Below are 26,976 nucleotides of genomic sequence, written 5' to 3'. Positions count from 1 at the left end.
CATCAAGGAATATCTGTTTGCAACGCAGAACACTGCATAGTCTGAAAGTGTAGTTAAGACACTCAAATTCTCTGTCAATACAGATCTAAGTCATGCCTGTTTTCCTTTGTGTCAGAGAAATAGCAGGAAGTTCAGTGGAAATATGAACAGCTTTCAGCAGTGAAGCCTTGGATTTTCCAGAACAATGAGTAATACATAATTACTTGTTTCTCTTCTATGTCTCCACTTTATATTTGCATAACACTTAAGGACTGAGAGTACTTTCTAAGTCATGACTTCACTTGAGATGAGCTATAAACAATCCACCCCACACTACAATACCTGTTTTATTGTCCAATTTCTTTCTTTAAAACAGGTAGATATGGAGCCAGAGCCTCACCTTCCATTTCACTTACGCAAATGCCCTCATCAATAGTCCCAGGCTATTTGTTAGACTGTGATTTTCTCAGGAAATTCTATCGTAATCTGAGAAATGCTTCTCCACAACACATTTATGAAACCCACTCTGACAAAACATTTTGTTTTAAGAAGCTAACATATGTCTGAATAGTATTGTATATGTCTCAGAATTTAGATACTTTGGATGAATTTGCCTCCACAGCCTTCCACTCTTCCAAGGCATATCCCCATCTGCAAGCTTTTAGGTTTGCAAGTGGTGGTATTTCTCATAATGTTTGCTGGCAACAGGCAGCTCATAGTGTGGTTAGTAGAGCATGCTGTATCATTTCATGTTGAACGGAATATTTTTCTGATATTGCTCACTTTCTCTAATAATAAAGATCAGGTAATAAGCATTGTAACACTAATATGGAGAAGAATAAACAGCACACTGTTCAGTCGTTGCAAGATCTTTGTTACAGATAGACTGATAGTAAACTAACTAGTATGCTGTCAACATCATCTTTCTGGAATATATATTAGCCCTGCCTATGAAAAATTAAGTATTACAACCTCATATGGCATGAGACCCTTGAAATATCATCCATTTTTCTTGATCAAGAAAGCATAACTTATATAGACATCCTTGAAAAACCCCTGCTGTGTCTAAATGATGAAAATAGGAGGACGTAAACATAGCAAGGCAGACGAAAAAAATATTCTAAAAAGACTAACAAAGGCAATCAAAACTAGTAATCGATCTTTCTTCAAAAACAACAGGAATTTGAAGCCTGTCAGAGAAACTAAGGGGACACATCATGAGAAGGACAGAAGATAAGGTCAAGAAGAGCAGTAAAAAAAATAACTACCATTCCCTATGGCTTTAGTTGATCTAATAAGTATTACATATACTGTATTTAAATGACCCATTTGATATCAAAATTTAATTTGTCAAAAAATAAAATACCCAACAATCTATGGACAATGTGATTCTGATGCAGTAACTATATTGCTGCCATTCTGAATTAGCTTAAATTCTGGAACCAATGACATACTGATTTAATTTAAGATTTGGTTATTACAGACCTTTGTCTTAAGGGACCACGAACATGTATTTCACTTGATCACAATGGACGAAAACTTGTGTCAGAGAGCCTTTTAAAGGGTAAAAATAATTTTCTCTTCAGCAGAAAACTTTTCCTGTCTTCATTATTTTCCTTGTTCCCTTACTCACACTGTTCTGCTACTTTAGGTGGAGATAGGCAGACTGATGCACAGGGCTTTAAAAAAGGCAAACAGTAATTGAATTAAGACAAGTAAACAGATTTGAGAGCTTCCTGTTTGAAATGTCAGCATCTCAAATTTTGGATTCTATTACAAATAAAATGAATCATAATCAGTTCCCTCCAGATTCAGATTCTAAATAACTTCCCAGTCCCAATGGTTAAAGGAGTTCATTTGGGTTTCATACTAGGTTTTTTTTTTAAAAAAAGAGAACATTACACCAACCCCTACACTAGCCCACACAACAATCTCCCATTTCATGGGATCCCCTTGATTTTGCCTTCTTGGAAAAATTCAAACTCTGTAAGTCAATGGTATATTTTACAAACACAGGAAAACTAGGCTTGAGACCTAAAAACATTGTTGCTTTTCCTGCTCTGGGATGATCCCTGCCAATAGAGATATGTTCCATTTCACAAGGTACGCTAAGGTTGAAGTTATAGTTAGTCCATGAGCCAGGAAAGATTCCCACTGCTCACTATTGCATCAGCTAGAATCGAGTCGGAAGAGATGCCTAAGAGCAACGGCTCCCCAGTTGCATAGTCCAGTGAACCACTACCAAACAATCATAAAGACAAGTGGACTACCACATGCAGGTAACAAGTCATCTTGATCATGAAACTTCTAATTGAAAACACTACAAAGACTAGATGATCTCATGGATAAGCTGAGAACTAGTTAATATGGTTGTCTGGGCTTCCAGTGATTCAGGAGTATCGGTAGCTTAAAGACATAAGAGATACCATATAAAGTGATGTCATCCCTCTTTGCACTTTAAGGCCTGGATTTCCCAGTCTTTTGAGCAATGCATGAGTAATGGCTCCATCAGATGCCTTGCAATTCCAAGACTTCCACTTAGTACAATACATTTTTCGGGTGTGTTATTTTGTCTAACAAAGACTTAGAGGCTGCTGAAAACTTATTCTTGGTGATATGAAACAACTGCGGTAGCCACATGCACCTGCTGTGGTACCCACTGTAATTTTGCAAGGGGCATCACTCAGTGATCTAATCTGTAAGTAACAGGAAGCTGGAGAAGGCTTGAAGAGTGACTCTTCAGGCAGCCAAAAAAAGGCTTTTGCAACCTACCCCATTCGGCCTAAAGAGCCAGTCATTCTTGCAGGGACCAGGGACCAAAGACTCTGCAGCTCAAATCACTTTGTCTGTCCATGTCACTTTTGCCAACAAGTGGGATGACCACACAGCTCATTCCCTTGAAGAATTTGCATCTTCCAGGAGAAACACCTTAGGTGCTATAAAACCCTGGGAAGGTTTTACGACCTTTCCACCCCTGTGTACCTTCACGCAGCACCACTGCCACATGGTCATCCCTTGTCCCTTCAGCTAACACCTCACCTTCTGGGTATTAACTGCACTGTTAGACCACTTGGCTCCCATGACCTGGCTATTAGTTTGTCCACCCTGCATGGAGGTTGATTGACCACAGGGAACTATTTTGGAATGAACCAACCTGTTCCTTCCAGGAAGAAACCTAAGTACAGTTCTGGAGATAATTCATGGCGGGGAACTACTTGATGATTCATGACAGGCAACTAGTACATGGCAGGGAATTCATGGCATGGCACTACTGATAATCATGATGGGTTGGACCAGAATATGATAGGTCCCCTTTTTGCTTTGTCAGTAGGCTTTGCACTTACAGTCACCCCCACATGCCTCCATTGTGCACCTCAGGACAAGTGACATTTAACCTTGTGGACTGCAGCAAAGCCCTTGTGTTACTTCTGCATTTACAGAGGAGACCTTGGCCTGACACTGTGCAATTCAGCCACTCCAATCTGTTCTAGAGCCTTAAGTTGGTGGACACCGGATGTTTAGCATCACACGGTTTGATCAGAGATCCCTCCTTAAAGAAGATGCATTTAGCAATAGAGATACTGTCTCTGTTGTCTCCTTTTGAATGTTCTTCGGTTACAGCAGGGAATATGGGAGCATGATATTTGATATTCAGGAAGGTTAGTTTTCTCTGCAGCAATTGGAGGAATATATTTACATCTCTCAGTGGAGTCACTCTTTCTTGTTACTAACCTGAAAACCTGCAGTTTATACTGAGCAATTTGAGCTTTGCAGTCTGCTTGTGGGCTAGTGACCAACAATGACCTCAGTGGGAAAGGCTTAGGTAAGACATGGAAGTTCCAAAGTACAATATGGGTCATCCTAATTTTGTTGTCTCAACCTATAGACTGGAAAGGTGAAATAAAGTGCAGTCAAGAGTCTAGATCTTGATCAAAATGTGTCAAATGTAAAGTGTAAAGCAGATTCCTATTTCCTTGCTTTAATTACCAGAATGTTCCTTCTCAGTCAGCTTGTAGTTGGGACCCGATGTTAGAGAAGCACTGGGCTGCACCACAGCAGATTCATGACAGCAGAGCAGAACTATATGAGTAGCTCCCTTGACTAGGTAACAACAGCAGCCCAACACTGAAACTCATCTGATACTGGAAACTGGATGTTTTCACTCTTACAAGAAAAAGAAGCTACTTTCAGCTGGTGAGATCTGCAATCAAAGGCCAGAACTGGATTAAAAGTGAATTTTAAGTCCCAAAGGTAATTTTGGAATTTTATCTATAGCACATTCAGGCCATAGAAAGCATTGTCTATCTGTTTTACCTGACCTGATAATATTTTGGTTTGCAAGAGCCCAACTGATGATGAGATCCACATTGTACAAATACAATGCACGTATATTTCACATTAGTGGACCTCTATCCTGCTCACCCAAGGAGCTAAAAAACAGGGAGGCTGTTGATGCCATTTGTGTTCATGGGAGTGCTCTGTGTAGATCTTGAAGGATGTTGAAGACATGAACAGAGCTTAAAAGCATGTTATATTATTTGAAAACTACTTCTGTGTGAACTTATAATTCCAAGTCCTTTCCTAAGAGCAAAAGAAGATCAGCAAAAACACTAGTGTCCCGATCTCTCTATATTCACTACTATAAATCTTAGGAATTTATTAGCTCTCCTAGCTGCTGAGTTGCTAAAAATAAGGCCACAATGCAAAAAAAGAAAAAAAGGTTCCTTAAATTAGCAAAGAAATGCTTTGAAATGTAATTTGAATTCAGTGTTCCCAGAGAGCCTCACATGTAACTGCATAACTGAACATATACCTCAGCCCCGGAAGTGTCCAAGGCCAGGTTGGATGGGGCTTTAAGCAACCTGCTGTAGTGGGAGGTGTCCCTTCCATCCCTGCCCACAGTGGGGGGTTGGAACTCTTTAAGGGCCCTTCCAGCTCTAACCACTCTATGATTCTATAAGGAGGCCTTAGGCTGAAAGCTGTCTTTAGAGGCAGCTTACCACTAAGTAGGAGATTTGCTTTTTTGTACCGGAGAAACACCTCAGAAAGACATTTGCAGCAATAGATAGAATAAGAGAATAAGTCTAGGTGTGGCCCAAGCCTGCATTTTATTGTATGTATCTTTATTTTCAGCAGAAGTGCTTTTAATTATATAAACAACACCCAAATCCTTCACTTTGTTAGGTTAGTGATTGCTCTAATTTTCGGTTTGCCTGAATCTGACAGGAACAAATCATCTGTCTTTTGAAGGAGTGAATACAGTTTGATCAGTGCTGGAAGCAAATGCTCTGGGCCACCAACAACTGAAGGAAAATCTGAAGATCCCTAGAACTAGGCTGTGTCACCTTCCAGTCTACAACTATTTTGCTTGGGGACTGGTGCTGCTGTGGATGAGGAGACTACTGAATTCAGAGCCCCTCTGGCAACAGTCAGACGGTAAAAGAACATCCTGAAACTGAAAGAATAAACCTTTGTCACTGCAGTGACACCAGTCAGTGGCTACGTGGTTTCCTCATGCTACTGTGAACGCCAGATGTATATTCATTATAATCCTGGATTACCCTGTTGTGTTTCAGCCTTCTTACTCTTGTTCAGGCTGCATAGGAGGAAATAAAAATAGCAGTTCCTGAGGGAACACAAGAACAGTCCTGACACATAACTCAGGACTCTCCTGTACAGAGGGGAATGAGGCCCTCCAACCACAGTCCAAAGCAGAGGTGGTATGGAGATGATGCTGCAGCCATAGGATCTTCCCCTGCGTCTCTTGGACAACAGTGACAAACCACCCTTACAAGATGTGCAGGAATAGCATCATTATAAACAATGATTACAGTTTTCATAATCTGTGGATGATTACCCAGTAATTAAAGAGCAATCACGCACAGCTCTTCAAATGACGTCCCCAGCTATCCTGGGACTGCCGGGAATCGGGAGTGGTGGCCATGGGTGTGGTGCGAGGCGCACTGACAAGCAATCAGTAACCAAAAGGAAACTAAATGCAAAACTGTCACTGGATAGATGTTCCTGCGTCAAATAGAGTAGGTCAAATACTGACAAATGCTGCAGGCAACGGCTGATAAGGAGAGGGACAGGGAAGTGTACTGAGGAGACAGTGGAGAGGGAACAGCGGCACGTTGGCAGGATGACCCTAGACACATCACCTATCAGCAGGCTGGAGCAGGTATGGGGCAACAGATGTCTCAGGGAGTGTGTTTTGGGTAAAAGCTGCATCTGTAATTCATTTCACATGCAGCAAAAAGATGCTGCAAAGATGGCTTCCAAGGAACTTGATGATACCAAGCTGTATTCTAGAGTTTGATCTCTTCCTTTTGCTGGAGAAGGAGAAGTTGCCTGTTGGTTAGCTGAGCTCTGATGTTTATACACCAAGTCGCTGTATCTCTTTTCAACATGTGGCATCGGTTGAGCTCTTTTTTCACCTGCAGCTTCAGACAAGCTAGGCTTTAAATAGAATCAGAAGTAATTGCCTTAGTGTCTCTCTAAAACGGAATTGAAAGGTATGAGGAACATGGGAAATTGTTCCTGCTGAATTTGTATTCAGAAAATAAGCTGTACCAGGCAGCACTTAATGCACTGCATTATTGCCGGACTGTTGCATTGTCCTCTGAGACACACAAGCAAACGTCAGCAGGGCAATCTCCAAGTAGTCTGAGCCCAATGCTTCTTAGTAGGTTGGGGAGTTGCCTTGTAGGTGTTTCCCTGAGCAGAAAAGAAGACCAACCCTCAGCATTAAAACTTTACAGAGTGAAAAATCACTCTTTTTATCTAATAATGATGCTTGAGTGGTAAAGTTTACTGGGATGCACTTTGCTCTGTTTTTTCATACAGAGCTCTAATGCGTGATGAGGACTCCTCAACACCACATTTTATTTTCCTTCTGCCACCCTTTCATGTAACCTTGTCTCTGCTTGCTATTTTCTTACGCTGTAGGACTTTGTGGTCTGCTGGCCGTATTTTTGAAGTTTTCTCTTGCATGAAGAGTTGGATGAAAAAGCAAGCAACATTTTTTGATGTTTCGTGTTTATTCAGGGAAGGATCCTTATGTAAGGATCTGTGAACGAGAGAGTAACTGCAGCAGGGGTATAGGCCACATGCTGAGTGCTGTGATATTGGTGGAAAGGAAGTACGCTTTTCAAATACGCAGCTCATTGATCCGGTGCTGGGTTTACAGTTCTCTCTCCTGTTTTAAATTATAATTAAAATAGACAGTTATATAAAACTGTTAGCATTCTATAAATAAGTGAAAGAGATCTGCTCTGTGTGCAGTCTGCTTCTGCTGGTTGTAGATCTGCTCTATACATTTCAACACCTGTGACACTGACAGGTTTGGTTTTTTCTGCATTGGGCATACTTGATTGCTTTGAAATGTGCAACAGCAATCATCTGAGTCATACACAGGGACCTGGACAAACCCAGGTCAACCTATGAGGTTCAAAAAGGCCAACTGCAAGGTCCTGCGTGTGGGTCAGAGCAACCCCCAGTATCAATACAGGCTGGGGGATAAAGTGATTGAGAGCAGCCCTGCCAAGAATGACTTGGGGGTGTTGGTGGATGAAAAGCTGGACATGAGCTGACAATATGCACTCGCAGCCCAGAAGGCTAACTGTACCCCCGGCTGCATCAAAAGAAGCATGGCCAGCAGGTTGAGGGAGGTGATTCTTCCCCTCTGCTCCACTCTGGTGAGACCCCACCTGGAGTACTGTGTCCAGCTCTGGAGCCCTCAGCGCAGGAAAGACATGGACCTGTTGGAGCAGGTCCAGAGGAGGGCCACAAAAATGATTAGAAAGCTGGAGCACCTCTCCTATGAAGAAAGGCTGAGAGAGTTGTTGTTCAGCCTGGAGAAGAGAAGGCTCCAGGGAGACCTTATTGTCGCCTTTCTGCACTTAAAGGAGGCTTATAAGAAAGACAGGGACAAGATTTTTAGCAGGGCTGTTGCGATAGGGCAAGGGGTAATGGTTTTAAACTAAGAGACGGTAGATTTAGACTAAATAGAAGGAAGAAATCTTTTACAATGAGGGTGGTGAAACACTGGAACAGGTTGACCAGAGAAGTGGTAGATGTCCTGTCCCTGGAAACATACAAGTTCAGGTTGGACGGGGCTCTGAGAAATCTGATCTAGTTGAAGATTGCAAGGTGCTAGTTGAAGATTGAAGATTGCTCGTTGCAGGGGAGGTTGGGCTAGATGGCCTTTAAGGTTCCTTCCAACGCAAACTATTCTATGATTCTATGTGTTGCCTTTGTCACTGCAGTAAAGCACTAGCATCCAACAAAGAAGGCTGTTCCACTGTTCTGCTGCTTGCCCTTTGGAAGGATCCAGATTGAAGCCTGAATAACACTTACTTTCCAGAGCTTGTAGTCTGATCTGTGCTTGTGTTTACATGGCAGGAGAAGTGCAGCTGGAAATATGTGATTCTCAAGTTTAGGAGCTCCAGTATTCAGCTACTGGCTCTAAATTAGCGTGATCTGCAGGGCGTAAGATGTGGGTCCAGTAGTTTTGTCATTTCATGTGCTTTTAATCCTTCTGAAAATGTGCACTGTATTAAATTTAAAATAAATGGCAATCTCCTGTTTTGACAGAGCCATAGAAACTTAGAATCATAGAATCATATGGGCTGGAAGGGACTTCCAGTCGTCCAGTCTTTGAGTTTGAATAATTGCCAAAATCCAGAAAATGGAAAAACAGGGTGCCTGTACCAGGCTTGCAAATGTGATACTTCTTGTGCTAGTATATTTTGATCCTAGTGATATTAAATCCTCCCTAAGTGACTGACGGAACTGAGTCACAACATGATTTGAAGTTGGGAGCTAAGATGTAAGAAAAATTTGCATTTCAGTTAGCTTCTAGATTCTCAAGCCTGATGATTACGGGCTGCTCTTCTGAAGGCATTCTGCAGTCAAACTAGTCTTGTTCAGGCAGCGTTAGATGCAGGCTGGTATTTCTGTGAGCCATGCTCATCAGCAACACTTATCCAGCACATCCTAACTTTTTGCGCGTACAAACACCATTCTGACAATAGCTAGTTTTAAGGAAAATCATGTGTTCATGCATGGAAGTGAAGGATGTAGCAGAAATAGAGGCTCAAAAACCTTTCTGTTTCCTTGGAGCTACTCTGGACCACGTGAGATTAATTAGAAGACCACTGTTTCTTACAAAATTTCAATGTAAGAAGTTTCAGATGTCCTCTTGGCCAATAGCACAAATTGGTATCAGTTTCTGAAACAATGGCAAAATCTGACTGGAGGAGGAAGGACATAACAAAGTTGAAGAGATGAGGGACTATTTGTCTGCTACAACTAGAAAAATCAGCTAATAAACCTTTTTTTCTTTTGCTCATCCTTTGCGATGAAAAGATTATCCTGATGACAGAGACTGCACGTTTTTATCCCAGGAACAAGTCACTGCAAGAACAATAATCCGACTTGCGGGAGCAGCATGTGCCAGGCACTTTTTGAAATCAGACTAACTGGAGTTGCTGTCTTCATGCTAAGTGGATGGAAAAGTTCATTAATATGACTTTTATCTACCTTTATTGACCTTCTCCCTTCCTCCCCTGCCCCTAAGACAAAAGGAAATGACAGTTTTCCAACTTTCCCAAGCTCTGGGTATTCTTCCTATTTGAAAATCTGACCATTCATTTAAAGAGGTAAATAAGCATATATGACAATTATCTAGCAACCGTCTCGGTTTTAAGATTCTGGCAGACTTTTAGCGAGGAAATTTGTAAGTGACATGGATTTCTTTGAAATTGGTGGTGTGCTTCTCAGTCATTTCAGTATTCCAGAAACTGCTTGCCCTTGGTGTCTAGCTTTCTGAATGTAATTGTGAAAATCTTGTCCGGGGAAATGCATGTGCTGCCCCCACCTGAAGCAGCTGTTCTCAGGAAGTGTTGAGGCAGAGCTGAGCTTGTCCTGCCCTGGATTGCTCCAGGCCTCTCTTGGCAGTCAAACACTGAGTGCTGCCAATGATGTAGGCTGGGTTTGCAGTCTGAGCTGAACTGGAAGGAGCATCAGGGGCACTTGGGTGCCACAGACAAATCAAATGGGCCTGTCTTGCAGTATTACTGTGGGTTGAGTAATTTGGAAAGGTGACCAAGACACATTGCCCCTGAATTTGGGAGGCTGATTCTGGGCTTTGATGCTGCTCTTTTCATTTACATCTGAAAAAAAAAAAAAAAGCCACATATGTACATACATGTGCATGATAGTGCATGTTTTATACAAGCCAGAATTATTTGAAATCTTGAGTTTAAATAAAACAAAATAAAAAACAGTACAGGTCAAATAATAACAGTTTTTAACTGTTTCCAGGGGTGGAAAAACTTAAATGTAACAACCAGTTCCAGGTGACTTGATGTTTTGGTGGGATGATACCATGATCCTATGGCAGGATCTACATTTTGTCCACTGAACTATTAGACATATGATCTGCGTAGCTCTATGTAGGAGGAAGGCAACATACAGTCTGAGGCCATGTTTTCTCTCAGACAGAAAAAATTTTAGAAACTAACAACAAAATGCACCATATTATTTGGTGTCCTTCCCTTTCTTCCCTCACAGCTGGACTAGACCAGGGAATTTATTCTACTACGGTATTCAATACTTTGCAATGCCATTAAAATGGGTGTTGCACTATTTTCACACAGAAGATGATTGCACAGTCGAGTAAATCTTTGCTTTTAGGAGATTTTTTCCTGTTATTTACATTTGGTTTTCCTTGACTTCATATCTTTTTGAACCTTTCTGGTGCATGGAATTTTGGGCACTGAGGCTTAAAGATATAAAGAACAGGTAAAATGAAGAGACTGAAGATGGAAGCACTAGGTTATCCTTAGTTGTCTTCCAGGCAAATTTTAATTTATAAATGTGCATATCAGCGAGTAGTTTTTTAAAATGGAATTCCTTGTAGTGTGTAGGATAAAATGGAAAAATCAAAGAAAATGGGAGAAACTTATGGGGTAAAAGTTGTGCTTTAAATTTTTAGGCTTTGTTCCTAGTTTCCTACTTGTGGGGGGAAAAAAAAAAAGCTATGTTATCTACGTGAATCCTTCTGGAAGGGGAAGGTGATTTTTATTTTAAGCAAAACTGATTTCACTCATGCTCGTTCTGCCAAGGATTTCACTTCTTCTCTCATATACACAAGTGCCAGTGCATGTTTTTCCAAGTAATGTAGGAAGGAATAATAGTGCCACAGAAAAGTGCTGTCAGCAACTGCTAAGTTCTCATCATGTGTCTCGAGGGTCTTCTTGATGGGCAGTCATTATTAATTATTATTCACTGAATTTTTGTTGTATCTTTTGCATCTTCCGTGAGTAGATATTTACTGGGATTTTTTTCTGACTATCCTCTCTTGCCCTTTGCAAGTCTGAGGAAAAATTGCTGAGTCTTAGTGTTCTTTATTTTCCTACTTGAGTATTTTATGGCTGCAAGGCTAATTTTCAGCTCTTTGTCACCTTATCTTTATGGCTTTAAATTGCTGCAGTCCTTGTTCTCTAGTTATTTGAATAACAACTTTCTGCACCAATTCAGGCATGCCATGTCTATATCTCTTTTTCCATTCTTTATTCAAATGCCTCTTCATACATATTTCCATTCAGATGCCATTCATTCCAAACTCAAGATTTCTGTTACAATGATCCGCAGTTTAATGCAGTATTTGCCTCCGAAAAATACATAGGGTACATGTGGATAGCTTTTCATTGCTTTGGATGTCGACTATAGAAAGCTCACATATAGAAGACCTGCAAGCAACGTACTTGAAAAGTCATATTTACTAGAAAATACACGTTTTGTGACGTAGCAATTAAACGAGCAGGATTTTAAACTTAAAAACGCATCCTGTACTTAGCAATTCTTAATTAGTTTGCCTTTGTGGCACAGCAAAACAACCGGGAATCTCGTAAAGGAAACGGAGAGATCCTGGAGAGTGTCAGTGTTATCTGCTGCCACCTTCTGGTCACACAATCATAGAATATACTTGGGTCGGAAAAGGCCCTTAAAATCATCGAGTCCCACCGCTAACCTAACAGTAAGAAGTCCACTAAGCACCATGTCTACATGTCCTTTAAATACCTCCAGGGATGGTGACTCGTCCACTTCCCTGGGGAGCCAATGCTTGGCAACCGTTTTGGTGAAGAATTTTTTCCTAATATCTGATCTAATCCTCCCCTGGAGCAATTTGAAGCCATTTCCTCCTGTCATTTTGCCACAAAAAGGTAACGGTGCTTTGCAAGCATGAACTGTGACAAGGTTTCTTCCTCAAACGCATTGCTGTGGGTGCCGTCGTCCTGTTCATATTTCAGAACACCGTTAATGCTCTCCTCCTGTGAGGTCTCTGCAAGCAGATTTTTAAGGCTTTTTTTTTTTTTTTCAGAGTGATTAGTAAAATGGCAAATCTTAATTCTTGTGCCCCACATTTGAAGCATTTCACTCTCCCAGACTGGGTGGTTGGGCCCCAGCCTCCATATATGGAGAAGCAGCACCATCTCCGTATTGTGCTTTCTACTTACCCTGAAGAAGCTACTTTTTAACAAACAAATGGACTCAGTTCCATGAGAGCTGGGGCAAAAGCTACATTGCAGACCATTATCTTCCCAAAACCTAGAAATTAGTGATACCTTTATTATACTGGTGACCATTATGAGGAGAACAGCTCAAGGATTCAATTGTAATTTCTGTTGTGGCTTCATAAGTATTTGCATATGAAGTCTCCTACAATGTATAGTATTTTAACCAAGCTGTTTGAATCATATGACATTGGGAATATTGGATATTAATGTTAAAGGTAGATTTCTACTTTCCAATATGCTAAAGAAAGCCGGGAAAACCGAATCCAGTAGATTTGTAAAGTACTGACACCCAGATATTTTAATTATATTCTTGAAGATAATGACTAACAGGAGCCTCAATTTGTGGATTACATGTAAGAAACAATGCCACAAAGGAAGCAGGGATCATAGATAGGAATTTGGAACTGTGACGGCTAAGACAGATTGAGCCATTAAAAATCAGATTGGTAAGAATGGTAAGAAATCTGGGGAAATGGGAAAGCAACAAGAATTTACTATTAACGCCAGAAGCCAAATATAAAATGGAGTGCATTCCTTCTAGTGGTACAGGCATTGGAAAGCACTCTATTTACAAAATGACCTCATGCACGGAGGATATTCATCTTTCCGTCATCCCAGAGAGTGGTTCCAAGACTCCACAACTATTCCCAGAACACCAGAAAAAGGCACAGCTCTGGCTCCGTGAGATATTGCTCTTCTACGAAGCAGCATGATTTATCTCCTCCGCACTTCTGCAAGTGCTAGCCTGGAAAAAAGGAAAGCAAGTCCAGCTGCCACCCTTGGACAGGCACAGCCTCTGCATCTCATCAGGCTGCCACATACACTTACAAAGTTGTCCCTGAATCAAGGAGTGCAAGAGCAAACAGTGGAACATTTGAACAGACGTGGGAGGAAGATGGGGCCACGGGGAAGACCTGGCTTTACTATTTGAGTTGAAAGTGTGAAACCACTTTGGGCAACGTGAGGAAGGGGTGGACATCCAAGGTACCTAACTGGTATGTTGGAATGAACTTTTAGTAAAAAAAAAACAGCAGGAAAAAGGAAAAAATGATGCCTCGGTGCCATCTGAAACCCTACCCATCCCGCTACAAAAAGCCCAGAAAGCCGAATGTGCAGAAATGAAAAGTGGATGTTTGAAAGACATTTATTTTGATGGAAGGCACTTGAAGACACCTCAGGATACAAATCCAGGCAAAGCACATTGCCTGCATTGCCTCTGGGGTGCAGTAGAGGGGACACAGCGCTGCAGACAGGAATATTCTGCAGTCCTTGAGATGTTCTCAAGGCATTTCTCCTCCGCAGCCTTGCCCAGACACACCTGCCCAAGGCAGTCACACCCCAGGTACCTGTGTTTTTGTAAACCACAGCAGGCGTCGGGGCTGGTTTGGGATTCCTTCTGGCTGGGTCACTCTCCACCCTGCCATGCCCGACAGGGGAGGAGAGGCAAGGGGAAGAAGAAGGGGAGGAGGCATTGGAAGACTAAGAAGGCATCCCAGGAAAATATGGGCTTTCGTTGCAAGGAAGAGCTGAGAGAGCTGGGGCTGTTCAGCCCAGAGAAGAGAAGGCTCGGGGGCATTGCCCAGAGAGGTTGTGGAGTCTCCACCCCTGGAGCTAATCAACACACGATGGGACCCATGTCTGGGCAGCCCGTGTCGCTGGCATGCCCTGCCAGGAGGAAGGAGGTCCTCTCCCCGAGAGCGGCAATGTGGGCTGGGGGTGGAGGGGAGAGGCCAGGGCTGCAGGGAGAGCTGTGGCGGGGCAGGGAGGCAGGGAGGAGGAGGCAGAGGAGAGGAGAGCACTGGGCCTCGTAGCGGCCTCCCCCCCGCCAAGCGCTGGGAAAGCCTCTGCCATGGAAAAGGGGAGCGGAGCCGAGGAGCAGAGCTGCTGCCTGAGCTCAGCCACGCAGGGCGGAGCCAGCGGGCATGATGTCACTAGCAGAGAGGTGAGGTCACAGAGGAAGTGCTTTCCTATTGGTGCCCGCCAGGCGAGAGGAGGCCTCGCTCCCGCTGCCCGGGAGATCCAAGGCCCGAGCAGGTGGGGACGCCCTGCCAGGACAAGGCTTGGCCCGGCGCAGCCACCCGAGCCCGGAGACAGGAACCAGCAGCCGGGGCCTGCGAGGAAAGCCAGGGCAGGCGGGCAAGGCAGGCAGGGCACGGGAAGGCGCGGCGTGGAGAGACCTGCGGGAGCAAGCTGCGAGCAGCATGTTCGGGGCAGAGGAGGTCTGCATGGGGCCTGAGCAGGAGAGGGAGCTCCCAGCGACATGTTCTGGGGGCCCCTCCGGAGGCAGCGAAGCAAAGGCCAGAAAGAGCCGCTCCTCCCGCTCCTCCCGGGCCGGGCTGCTCTTCCCCGTGAGCCGCGTCGACAGGCAGCTGCGCAGAGGCCTCTTTGCTGAGCGCTTTGGAGCCAGGGCCCCCGTCTACCTGGCTGCGGTGCTGCAGTGCGTGACGCACGAGGTCATGGACGTGGCTGGCATGATTTGCAAGAAGAGCAAGCAGAAGCGCATCTCTCCATCGCACTTGCAGACGGCGCTGCAGAAGTGCGCTGGGCTCAAGCAGCTCCCGCGAGGAGCTGCAGTGCCCAGGCGCCGCCGCAGGGCTGCCCCCCAAAGCCCGCGCGTGGCCTCGCCCTCCAAGAAGAACACGACCAAGAGTAAGAAGAGATGCCCCAGGCAAAGGGCTGCACCGGCCCGTGCCACTGCTGCTGTCAACTGAGAAGAACGCAGAAGCTCTTGCCCCACACCGGCAAGGCAAGGGCTGCGACACGTGCAAGGCTCTTGCCAAATCCAGCTCTACGGTCTACAGGCGCAATAAAAGCTTTTGCGATGCCGTGTGGGACATGGGGCCTTTTGTGCTGTGTGTTGGACTAGCGTCTCCCGGCTGGCCAAAGGCAAGCAGCTGGACGCAGGCAGAAAGCTCTGCAAAGGCAGGCTGTAGCACAGCCCTTGCTGAGAAGGAGGGCAGCAGCCTGCCTGGAGGGCAACTGGCCCCGACGGGCAGCACCTGGCTCGGGTTTGCGATGGCCTGAAAGGGGCTGAGATGGGAAGGAGGGATCTGCCCCGCAAAGGATGGGCACAGGCTGTGAGGAATGGTGCGGATGAATGTTCCTGGAAGAACAAAGGGACCTTCATGTCCTTCTTTGCACTGTTCCAAGAGGGAATATGGGAGAGACAGTACGTGCCCCACGGTCCAGCCACGTCTGCCCTTCCTTGGTGGGGAGGGCAGGAATTTCAATCTTGTTCTACTAACACATTCCAGGAGTGGTTTCCAGTGGAGACAAGGGGAGAGGGACATCCATCTTTAAGCCTCAGAGACAAAACGTAGTGTATAGACGCATCTCTAAGAATCCTGGGAAATGATGCCAGTGACACCACGAGCTGCTGGCTGCTGATGCAAATGACACATATAGAAATACTGGTACGATGGGGAATTTATAGAACAAGCAGTTATTCCTGACTAATAATCGGTGCTCCAAATGCCACAAAGTCACCTGCTGCAATGCTCGGGGATTTAAAATTTATTCAGCATATTAGGGCAAGCAAAGGTTAAAACAAAGCACCCTGGACCTGCAAATCTGAAAATAAGCCAAATATAAAGTCTTTCACAGTGTTTTGGTTCTCCCCTTTCCCGGTGTTGAGGTGTGTGGCGCAAGAGAACCTGGCATGAGAAATGGTAGAGCAAACACTACAGGGTAGAGGTCGACCCCTACTGAAGTGTGTTAAACAACTGCACTAGAATTTCTGTATAGAAAAGGAACCATATTCCACGTTTGTTTAATCACAACTTGGTCCCCATTGCACGTGACGTGAGAAGAACAGCGCTCTTTCTCATGGGTGGGGGTGACGGGAGGCAGCAGGCGTCTCACAACTAGAGGGGTGGTTTCCGCTCTGTGGGGCACTGCAGGAGAGCCCTAAGGAGCAGGAATTTGCTGTGAACGGGGGACGTGGGCACAGGCGGCTTTGGTAGAGCAGAGGGACTCAGAGGGGACACGTCCAGACCTGCTGGAAGTAGCATCGGGCATTTCCAGAGCCTTCAAGGCACGCGAAAGGAGAGAAAATGGATGCAAAGGAAGGAAGGAAGTGAGCGCAGAGAGGGGCAGGAGTCAGCAATGGCTCAGAGTTGCAGATTCAATGTTTTGGACAAAAGGGGATCCTGGCACACTGGAGAGAATTATCAGGGGCAACATGGGAAAGCTGGGAAAGACAAGGTGCCGTGTTTGCTGGGGCAAGACAGAGGAAGAAGAGGAAGAGTCAGAGGCAGTGACCGGGAAGAGCCCTCTGTGTTACACCTTTCATGACTAAAGACATGAAATGGGGCAGTTCTGGTCTTTCAAAACGGGTGATCCTTGTGTCTTGATCCTGATTGCAGTTTAGCAACCCCAACCACAGTAACAGAGGCAGAGGTCATCATCTGTCCTTGTCTTGGGGAGGAACGGTCTGTTGTTGCGTTGGCTTTGCTCACAGCCCTGGAGGCTTCGCCATGCATTGTCTGGGGGCCCTGCGCGGCCAGCCCCTATCATTGTCACCAGCAGACATGTAAATACTTTGCAAAAGAAGAACTTCTAACTTTTAACAAGCCCCACCGTGGCCTGTGTCGCAGCACAACAACGGCACTGGGAATCACCCGTCCCACCTGCAGAAGCCCCATCAGACTTGTTATCATTAAATGCTGACTCCTTAATGACGCCTCGTGCGGTTCCTCTCCGGGCGCCATGGGACCCTCCCCTGTGCCGTTGGGGCTGGCAGAGCCTGGGCCCCCTGGCTCCGTTATCCAGAGTACTGAGTAGGGCCATGAGACCCACACGCTCTGTTCAGGCTCTGGCAGCGTATCGCCTTCGTGGGAGTTCGGCACAGCCACCGCTGCTGCTGTAGCACTTGTTGCCCAAAAGCTGTCTGATAAAAGTTGTGATTTCACCCTTTACTTAGGTCAGGTTCAGTTTCCTTCTCAGCCATTTCCTCCTCTCTTCTTCCATCCACTTCTCCATCTATGGCTGCTCCCTGGAAGAGCCATTTTCTCCTGCTCCTCCCTTTCCTGTTGTGCTCCTCAGCTCTGCTTCCCTTGCCGACTCAGGGATGAAGTGATTCCTGTCGCATACACACTCTGAAATCCCACCCCAAACCCCGGGGGTTGTCCCCAAGGCCCAAAACCAACAGAGCTTCTGCTGAGAAAACCACAATCGACTGTGAGGATGTGGAGGTGAGGAAAAAGTGCCTGATTGTACAGCATACCAAACATTAGCTGCAATTGAGATGCTTAGGTGTCCTTGTGGACCTGGCCATTGTTGAACCGTGACAGGTGAAGCTGCTGCAGTCCTGGCCTGATGGCAATCATGTCCTGTGATTTGAAGGAAGGTCTGGAAAGAGGCACCCCCATCTTGTGCGCTTGGCTTGGGTCAGCCACGGGGAGTCCAGGGGAATCTAGCAGCGGCCAAAGGGAGACATATTGTCAAGGACTTAAGCTCAGGAGGCCTTAAGCTTAAGATAATTTCAAAATCAGCCTGTGTTAAACATGGGAAAGAGGTACTTAGATGGGCACTGAGTGACTCAGTGTTTGCTTCTCATCTTGCGAAATCTGGCCAGGGAGGAAGGACTTGAGGGAGGGAACTGGAAGTAAGCCACAGGCATGAGCAGAAAAAGACCCAGCCCCAGAGCAAGATGTTGGATCCCCATCCTGCACATATGTACTGCTCCCTCACACTCTACTATGGCTGTGCGCAGCCAGGCCAACCGTTAGGTATGACGGTGTTTTGCTGGGTGTCGTAACCAGGGCAGGTGCTTTCGACAGGGTAGAATCAGAAACAGATGTACTCCCTGGCTGGACTTGACAACAGCTTTGTCTCTCTCCCACTGAGACAACAGGCACAAGTCGCTATAGCAAGAGTAAATCACAGTTGCTGTTGTCCCCTTCTCTGGCTGTGGTTCAGGTTTATTGACTGTCCCTTACCAACATAGAGCAGAAGGCTGTTTCCCTGTGTCCAGAGAACTGGTGCACTCCAGATGAACAAGGTGTTCCTCTGTCTCACACCAAGTGGCCAAGAGGAGAAGAGTCACAAGCCCAGAATTGCTCTCTGACAGTCTTGGCTTGAATGGAGCATAAATGGACATGGAGCTAACAGCCACCAGCTCAGGGGCCCAGGGGCATGCTGTGCCATAGGTCTGATGAAAATCCAGGAGCTTTGCTCCTAGAGGAGAGGCCATCATCAGCTGGGCTGAAGGAGACTCATTCTTCATTGAACAGCTCGACACCTGTCGGCCGTAAAGACAAGACAGTTCTTCTTCTTCCCTCTATCGGGTGGTACAAAATGAGGAACCAAATAACCCTGCTTCAGAAATAGGGTGCTGGGCCAGGTGACCCCCAGAGGTCCCTTCCAGTTTGACCTCTTCTATGAGACTGTGTGTGCAGAAATTATCTCTGGCTCTGAAGTAAAGACAATGTGGGGATAAAAAGGGATAATAAATGCTGTGGAGCTCTCTTACAGATTCAAGTATTCAAATGTTGTAGGTATCATACTAATGCTGATGCTTTCCATGTTGAAATAAGGAGTGATACACTTTTGGTAAGGGCTATCTTTTTATTCCCACCTCTTTTTCTGTTTTAAAATTCTGTCAGATTTTTAATGCATGGGTGCTTTGGAAAAGGTAATTTGGCCCCTCAGTCCAGTGTTCCAGGAACAGCTACAATGAGTGTCTAGCTTTATCAATTTAACTGTGAATGTTGTAGTTAGATTTTCAGGTGCCCTGTCTGGTTTTTGTTTCTGCTTTTCTTATGTTTAGTATAAAAAGCCACATTTTTTTTATGATTCAATAGGAATGGACAAATGTATCTGGTTTATTGATGGTCAGAGTTAGAACATCAGCAATAGTCTCCTCTGGTAGTGTTCAAACCAGATGGTAAGTGGCTTACTTATTTTTGACATTTAATGCGTTCACATTAGGGAACACATCTATCGCTGGTTCCTCTTGCTGACGGGGGTGCCAGCTTTCCCATTTCTCTTCTTTTCAAAGAAGACAGCTGTTTCCACTGTTACATATTTCACAGGAAGTTTTCAACAAAAGGTACCTGAAGTTATTCTCCTGAATGACCATATATGGCAGGAACCTTTTTGGCTTGTTTAGAATGAGGGGTAGGGACAATATTTTCTTCTCCTCTAAATTTGCACCAAGTAGAAAGATCCAGAGGAATTACATGTTGTATGTAGTCCATTGGTTTGAAAACCCCATCCCAGTTGGTGGCTTTATTTCCTGGAAGGAATGATCTTGCTGGCAATTAATTCCATGAAATCTGATAGACCAGTGGAATATATGTCCCTTTTTAACCATTAGGCCTCCCAATCAGATTTGTGAACCCAGAGACCAGGGAAGATTTTCCAAAGCATAACTGTCAGCAAATAGAGCTGCAGGAAGACATTTGTAAATAAACGGAAAGGCGCTAAGAGCCTACACAATGAATCAGGGTCAATGCACGAACTACAATACAGAGTGCAGGTACCTCAGCTACTCCGTCTGAGGAACTGCTGTGAGTAGCAGCCTGGCAAAACCACACAAAGCTAGTTTCTGCACTGCAGTGGTCATCATGGTCACTTGCTGTATGAGAGGTTTTAGGCTTAAAAGTGTGCAGAAGCAAAACCCTTCACAGGCTCGTTCACCCTGCTAAGAAGTGAAGCCCATTAGTATCAATATTTCTCTCTTTTTCTTTCTTATAATAGAGTTGAAGCTCTAGCATCCTAAGTATACAGGAAATAGAAATATGGTAGGGAAAAACAATATCTTATTAGAACAACTGATATACTCAGAAAAAAACTGCTACATGGTAGTTTATTCTGACTGCTAGTTAGAACCGAGAAGACAAACTTTTTATTCCAGCTGGGTCAATAGTTCTATACTACCTGCCTAGGATGGCTGCATATGAAGAAGAATAATTAGTTATCTCTAATAAAAGGAATAATAATTAGTTATTTTGTGTTATGATATTCATTCAACTGTACAGAGAAACAGAGACAAATGCATTTGAATAATCTCTTGTGTTATGTTTTAACCACTTAAAATACCCAAAGAGGTCAAGAAGAAAAAACAGAGAGACAGGAGATAGATGAAAGCCTAGAGCCCAGACTACATGGAATGAAACACTCTTTTCCTTCTCTGAAGCTTCAGCAAGGCTTCCTTCACCTGCTTGTTCCTCAGACTGTAAATCAGGGGGTTCAAAGTGGGGCTGACAAGACTGTAGAAAAGGGAAAGAACTTTCTCCCTCCCAGATGAGTTACCGCTCCCAGGCCCCATGTACATGAAGATGGCATTTCCATAAAACAGACTCACCACAGTCAGGTGGGAGCCACAGGTGGAAATGGTTTTGTGCCATCCTGGTGCAGAGCGGATGCGCAGAATTGTGGCCAGGATGTGCACGTAGGAAATTAGGATTAAGGCTAAAGGGAAGAGGAGGAAGCACACGCAAACAACAAAGATCAGGACTTTATTGACTGTAGTGTCAGTGCAGGCCAGCTTTAAGACAGCAAGGATTTCACAGAAGAAGTGGTCAACCTCACAGGGGCCACAAAAAGGCAGGTGTAAAGCCAGAGAGGCTTGTAGGGTACCAAATATGAACCCAAAAGCCCATGAAACTGCCGCAAGGGTTAGGCATAGCCTCCGGTTCATGATGAGGGCATAGCGCAGGGGATGGCAGATTGCCACGTAGCGATCATAAGACATCATGGCCAGCAGCACGCACTCTGTAAGCGCAAAGATTAAATAAAGATGTATCTGTGTCCCACACCCAGCAAAGGAGATGGTTTTGCCTTGTCCAAGGAGGTTCCTCAGCATATGGGGGACATTGTTGGAGGCATAGCAGATGTCCACGATGGAGAGGTGGCAGAGGAAAAAGTACATGGGGCTGTGGAGGCGGTAGTCCAGGCAGATAAGCACAAAGACAAGTGCATTTCCAATCAGAGTGGCAGAGTAGAGGACAGAGAAAAGGGCAAAGAGGCAGAGCCGCAGGGCTGGGTTGCTGGAGAAACCCAGGAGGATGAATTCTGTGACAGTTGTTTCATTCTGCATGCTGTGCTGGAGGTGAGGCAGCACAAACTGCAACCATGGAAATCTGGAAGGGAAGGAGCAAGGAAAAGGAAAGAAAATCGAGGTTTTCCTAAGAATGTTGTGTCCTTTACCCTGCAGCACCCTTCTCCCTGTTTTCCCCTCTGACTCCAGTGGAAGGTGCATACTACGCTCACTATGCTCAGTGACGTAGATCTGAATAGCAAGCTCTAATCTCTGCATAAATTTTGAGCAGTTTTGAGCAATCTCACACAACTTTACTGCCTAGCTTGCCCTTAATGTCTTTCTTTTTCTGGGTTGTTTTTTTGGGGGGGGTAAGTGGGCTTTCTCTGTTGGAGAAAATAACAGCTCTCTATCTTGATGAAGATTGCAGGTGTAGTCAGAACATATTCAAAACAGCTATTTTAAATTAAGTCCATATTAAAATGAATGCACAGTTCACAAAATAATTGCAGTTTTACCATTAAATTGATTAGCATTTCTAATCCATTGCTGTGTCCTCTTTACCTTAGTGAAATGCATCCAAATTGAATCCTGCAGTTTCTTGATCCATTATTCTATATCTAACTTCACTTCAGATTGTGGAATAAACTGAGAGCTACACTTGGATGTACAGCAGATAATTGTTTGTAAAAGAATGTTACTAAAGATTATACACAAGAGTTTCCTTACCTGTAGCATCTAGAAAAATGTGATTTGTTCAGCTCTGTGGTTTTGATTAGGGAAACCTTATTAGAAAGTTTCATGTACTTTCTCAGACAACAAGCAAAACAAAGAGCTGTTCCACCCTCTTCAGCTCCCACATTCATTTGCTTTTAAAGCCAAAGTTTTCTGTGCAATATGTCTGAAGGGACACTGTTTTGATTGCCAACAGGCAGTGCAAAAAATAATCTCAAGTATAAATCCCCAGACTTCCATACTTGAACTCTGGGGATCCTTCCAGAAAGTAAGCACCACTTTATTCTGAAATCAACATGGCATTGTACTTGCATGGCATTGTACTTACTGACCTGCTCATATGGGTTTCTTTTCTGTTAAACACACTCTCCTCCATCACTTTCCTCTAATGCCTTCACTGCCTCTCAGATTTTCCCTGCCTCCAACAATGTACAGAAGTTTTTGTTTCTGACATACTAGCAGAGGTTAAATCCTACTGTTAGGGGTTGCCAAATCCAGTATATCGATGCAGTACAACACTGCTGCCACTCCATGTCCCCATGTTCAGCCAAGTAGTGAGCATGTGTTTTCCAACTGGCACATGTACATACGCGTACATACACACATATGCCCTGTCACATAGATCCACACCTACTGAAAACAAAGCCCTTGCACAAATACAAACAGCACAAGGAGCTTTGATTCTGTTCCCTGTCAGGCTAATCAGGATGAAAGACACTCAGTAGAAAATATATACGTATGTACACATGGAAGCCATATGGGTCCCATCAGTAGCTGACCTTAGACAGCCTATCCAGTACTGGGCCACAGTATTCCATGGTCTCCCAGCTGCCCCAGGTACAAACCACATATATGCAAACAAATCTCTTCAGTAGCTGTTCCAGACCTACAACCTTACCAGATCCCCTGGTCTCTCCCACAGCTGGCTTGGGCCTCCCAATCCTTCCAGTATCTGACTCTTAGACCCTCTGGTCTTTACAATATCTGGCCCAGACCTATGGCCTCCCCAATCCTTGGGTCCCAAGCCCCTTACTCTACTTGCTGACTAGTTATTCTACTTGCTGACTAGTCCAGCTTGATGGTCACTAGCAGTTGTACACACTGACACACACACCCCCTCACAATATGCACACACACTGTGGTCTGCACAGCTGCTCGTCCCTCAGGTCCATGCTCCACTATGGCCCAGGGTCCCTTTCCAGTTGCTGGTGCTTAGACTTTACACACAAAGCAGAGACATCATCACTCAGGAAAACAGAAACGGAGTTTAATAAGAAGGCAGGACTGATTGTGGTGGTGTCATGGGTAAATCAGAATAAACAACATGTAGTGTATCTGGATTATAGGTTTTATTTAACAACCAGCAAGATTAGCCCCTACTGGATTATTACTGTCTCTCACACACATACATGCACACACACACACATGCACACACACACTCATACAAGTGAGCTGATGAGGTTCAGCACATACACAGTGCTACAATCCAGAGACCACAACTTCCCTTCCCAGCCAGGAGTTTACGGCAGGTCAGGGAAGATCAGGCAGCTGCCCAGTTGCTCGCCGCTATTAGTTTCGGAGGTTGCTGGTCAAGAGCATCCCCTGGGTCCCCTTCTTCTTTTCAATATCCCTTCTTCTTTTTTGGGAACCCTTCCTTTTGGCATCACCTCTTCTTTCTGGAACCCCATGCCCCCAGTTTTCCCAATCTAAATTGTCTATGTGAATAGTACAATGCTTGATCAGCATCCTAATTAATGGTTCTGCCTTCTATCTCTTTATTAATTGTAGGATTCAGAACATGCCACTTTTGCTTATTCCAGGTGTTACTAAAATCCAAACCCAGCCGACATGGGTTGCAGTTAGCAAGAAGCAGGCTTCTGCTTGACAGTTCAGAATTCAGTTTCAGACATTCACACACACAGACCTTGCCATACACATGCACCCAGTCGTGAGTTGCCCATTGACATTCACAGTTTAAGTTATTTTTTTTGTCTGCGACAGGTGTTAACCACACAACCTAACACCTACAACAGGGGGAAAATAAGCCACCGGAGGGGGCTGTTAATCTAAAATGCTGTTCATGAGAGTCAGGAGACCCAGCTCACCTGCTTGTTCCTGAGCTACTCTGTAAGAAGCACTGTATGCTCTGTTAAACAGGCTGCGGCCACGTCTGACTGCCTTGTCCTGGCTATAGCACCCTGTGCTGGGACAATGCCATGTAAAGCATGGAGGATGCTTCTTCCCCATGAGCAACTCAGGATGCTCAGCTGACTGCTGCTGCAAAAGTGGGGCAGGCAGGGAGGGAGGGAAATGCAGGAATGAGTGAGCTGGGAGTAATGGGGCAGCCTGGGAGATGCCTGAGAGGATCAAGAACCCTCTAAGCATAGGAAGAGCTTAGAGGAGATTTGATTTGAGCCCCTTTGGTTAGCCATCCCCTCAAGATTTGGGTCTTCTCTAGTTACTAAGTTACCTTGCAGTTTAACAGCCTGTTGTAGAGACCCTGACTCGGAGATCACTGTACATGGAGGAGTTATTGATCCACATAACAGTCAACCTGAGTAGGTGCAGGTCTGTGCTGTGCTGTATGCACACTGTGGCCTTCAGGCTGTGTCCTTACACGTCCCTTGTCAGCAGGATAAACTTAGCTGGTGGATCATAACAGAGGAGCCTGCAGGCAGCTCCTGCTTGGTGACAGCGATTGCACCACCTTCATGGCCCTGATGTTAGCTACATGTGCAGCAGGAAGTCCTCATGTGAACATCCTTTATGAACAGAGTTGTTTCCTTCTAAGAAAAACCGTTTAATATCTTGAGTGACCAAAAAGAAGGAACTTCTCCACAGACAGGACCTATACAGTGTGGCAAGGGAAAATGCATCTGGGGACTGTCCAATCCTGCATGAATGCAAGGTTCTCAGCATGTGAAGGAACATAAGATTTACTTGCTACCTATATGTCTCTTCTTATTCTATCTTACTAAACCAGCAGTTTTATAAAGTCATTTATTAAGTCGTTCTTACTGAGATCCAAAGAGGCCCACACTATGTCCCTCTCTCAGCTCATACCCCTCCCCAATGCAGAATACATGTGTTCTAGTGAAACCTACCAAGGGTAATTTTTGGGATGCTCTCTGCAGGGTGGGAAGGAAGAAGGTTTGATTTCAAAGTTCTGGCCAGCTCCCACTGTCATTGCAGTGTTGCCATGAACAGGAGGAAAAGATTCCACACACACATGGTGGACAGAACAAGACATCACCAGCTCATTGTGCAGAGATGAAGACTGATGCTAGACTCGTGGAAATCCATCTTTCTTGCTGTTACACAACCTCTAATTCAGTGATGAAAAAGTACCTGTGATAGACATGAGGTTTTCTAGGATACTACATCACCTTCCAGGTTATTTAGTCCCATTCTGTCCTCCTTCAGTCTGCTGGAGCATGCCCATAGCACAATTTAGCTCCACTTTTGAAGCATCCTGGCCTTATTCTGCCCTACAAAGAGGGACCCTGTTGCTCAGTTATTCACAACATGCTGAGCTTTACAGCTCCTCTACTCCCAGGCACGCAATGTCACCTGAGACTTCTGCTGACTCTTATTCATACCCCAGTCTCCCACTTAACTGCTGACACTCCCTCAGCATTGCCAGTGGTGCAACACACTCAGCGTAGCTCTCATCCTCCCAAAAGGGACCAGCAGAGAGGCTCACACCCCTCTGATGACCACAGCCACATCTAGAATGCATCCTGTTACACTCAAAGATTGACCAAGGCCCTACAAGGGGCCATGTGAGCTGGTATGGTGAGCGCAAGTTGAGCTGCCTTCAAAGGGTTTTCAAGTGCCTAGAGACAGGGCTGGGGAGAGACGTGAGGTGAAAAAGATGTGTTCCTTCCTCCTTTACTGGTTTCTAACCCTAACTTGGATTTTTGGAAGAACCCATGAGACAGGTGAGGTTCAACAGTGCCTCAGACCTCAGCTACATAACTGTTGTGGTGATAATCAGTGTTGTGAGTGCTTATTTTCTCTTGAAAGTCTTAAGGCCTCAGCTTATGGCACAACTGGATTTCCTAACAATCTTAGCTAAATTAAAATTTCTTGAGCTCATGGTTGGACAGGAAAGCTTGCAAACATGATACAGATCTTTCTGAAAGACTGCTAAATGTTTCCAAGTTTACTGAAAAATGCATCTCATGGTTTTAAGACAGTTCCTTGTGTTCGGAGAAAGGAAGACCATGACATAGGGTGCTGGAGATAAGGACTGGAGCATGATCCTGCCCTGACCCAGTTCAGAAGCTTCTTCTGAACTACAGTCCTTCTGAGTATAGAAACACTGCATAATAGTTTCTGATAGAAGGCTAAAGCCTAAAAGCATAGCAGGAGTTTTAGGAATGTGACACTGTGATCTGGTGCTCGGTCAGTCTTCTGGAATAAACACAAACTGTCATTCACAGATGTGCCAATGCACATCGAATGATTATCCCCATATCAAGAAAGTTAGGCTGGTGGCAGGGGAGGTTACTGAATCTCATCATGCGATTCCGTATCAAATCAGATTTTTGACCACAGTCTTGCTTATTGTGAAAAGAACACTACTAAGTACTAAGTCCTAAACCTGTTACTCATGGGCACACTATGTATGTGGAACTTTACCTCTGGTCCGTTCATACCCTTTCTCATGGGAGTCATTTTAACCCCTTGCAT

General features: G+C 44.9%; 2 protein-coding genes across 2 annotated transcripts; one reads left to right on the top strand and one right to left on the bottom strand.

Annotated features, from left to right (window-relative positions):
* Positions 1-14,761: 14,761 nt before the first annotated feature.
* LOC128907591 (histone H2A-beta, sperm-like) lies at positions 14,762-15,274 on the top strand. Its single transcript, XM_054196670.1, has one exon. The coding sequence runs from the start codon at positions 14,765-14,767 to the stop codon at positions 15,272-15,274; it is 510 nt and encodes a 169-aa protein (XP_054052645.1). The 5' UTR covers positions 14,762-14,764.
* Positions 15,275-20,667: 5,393 nt separating this feature from the next.
* Positions 20,668-26,976, bottom strand: LOC128916589 (olfactory receptor 2A12-like). The gene is made up of 2 exons (XM_054218502.1): positions 26,968-26,976; positions 20,668-21,600 (listed from the first exon to the last, which is right to left on the bottom strand). Exons 1-2 carry the CDS (start codon positions 26,974-26,976, stop codon positions 20,668-20,670), a joined length of 942 nt encoding a protein of 313 aa, XP_054074477.1.

Source organism: Rissa tridactyla, chromosome 1 (assembly GCF_028500815.1).
Source record: "Rissa tridactyla isolate bRisTri1 chromosome 1, bRisTri1.patW.cur.20221130, whole genome shotgun sequence".
Lineage (NCBI taxonomy): Eukaryota > Metazoa > Chordata > Aves > Charadriiformes > Laridae > Rissa > Rissa tridactyla.
Note: the sequence above shows the minus strand (reverse complement) of the source record. Positions and strands in the feature narration are given on the sequence as shown.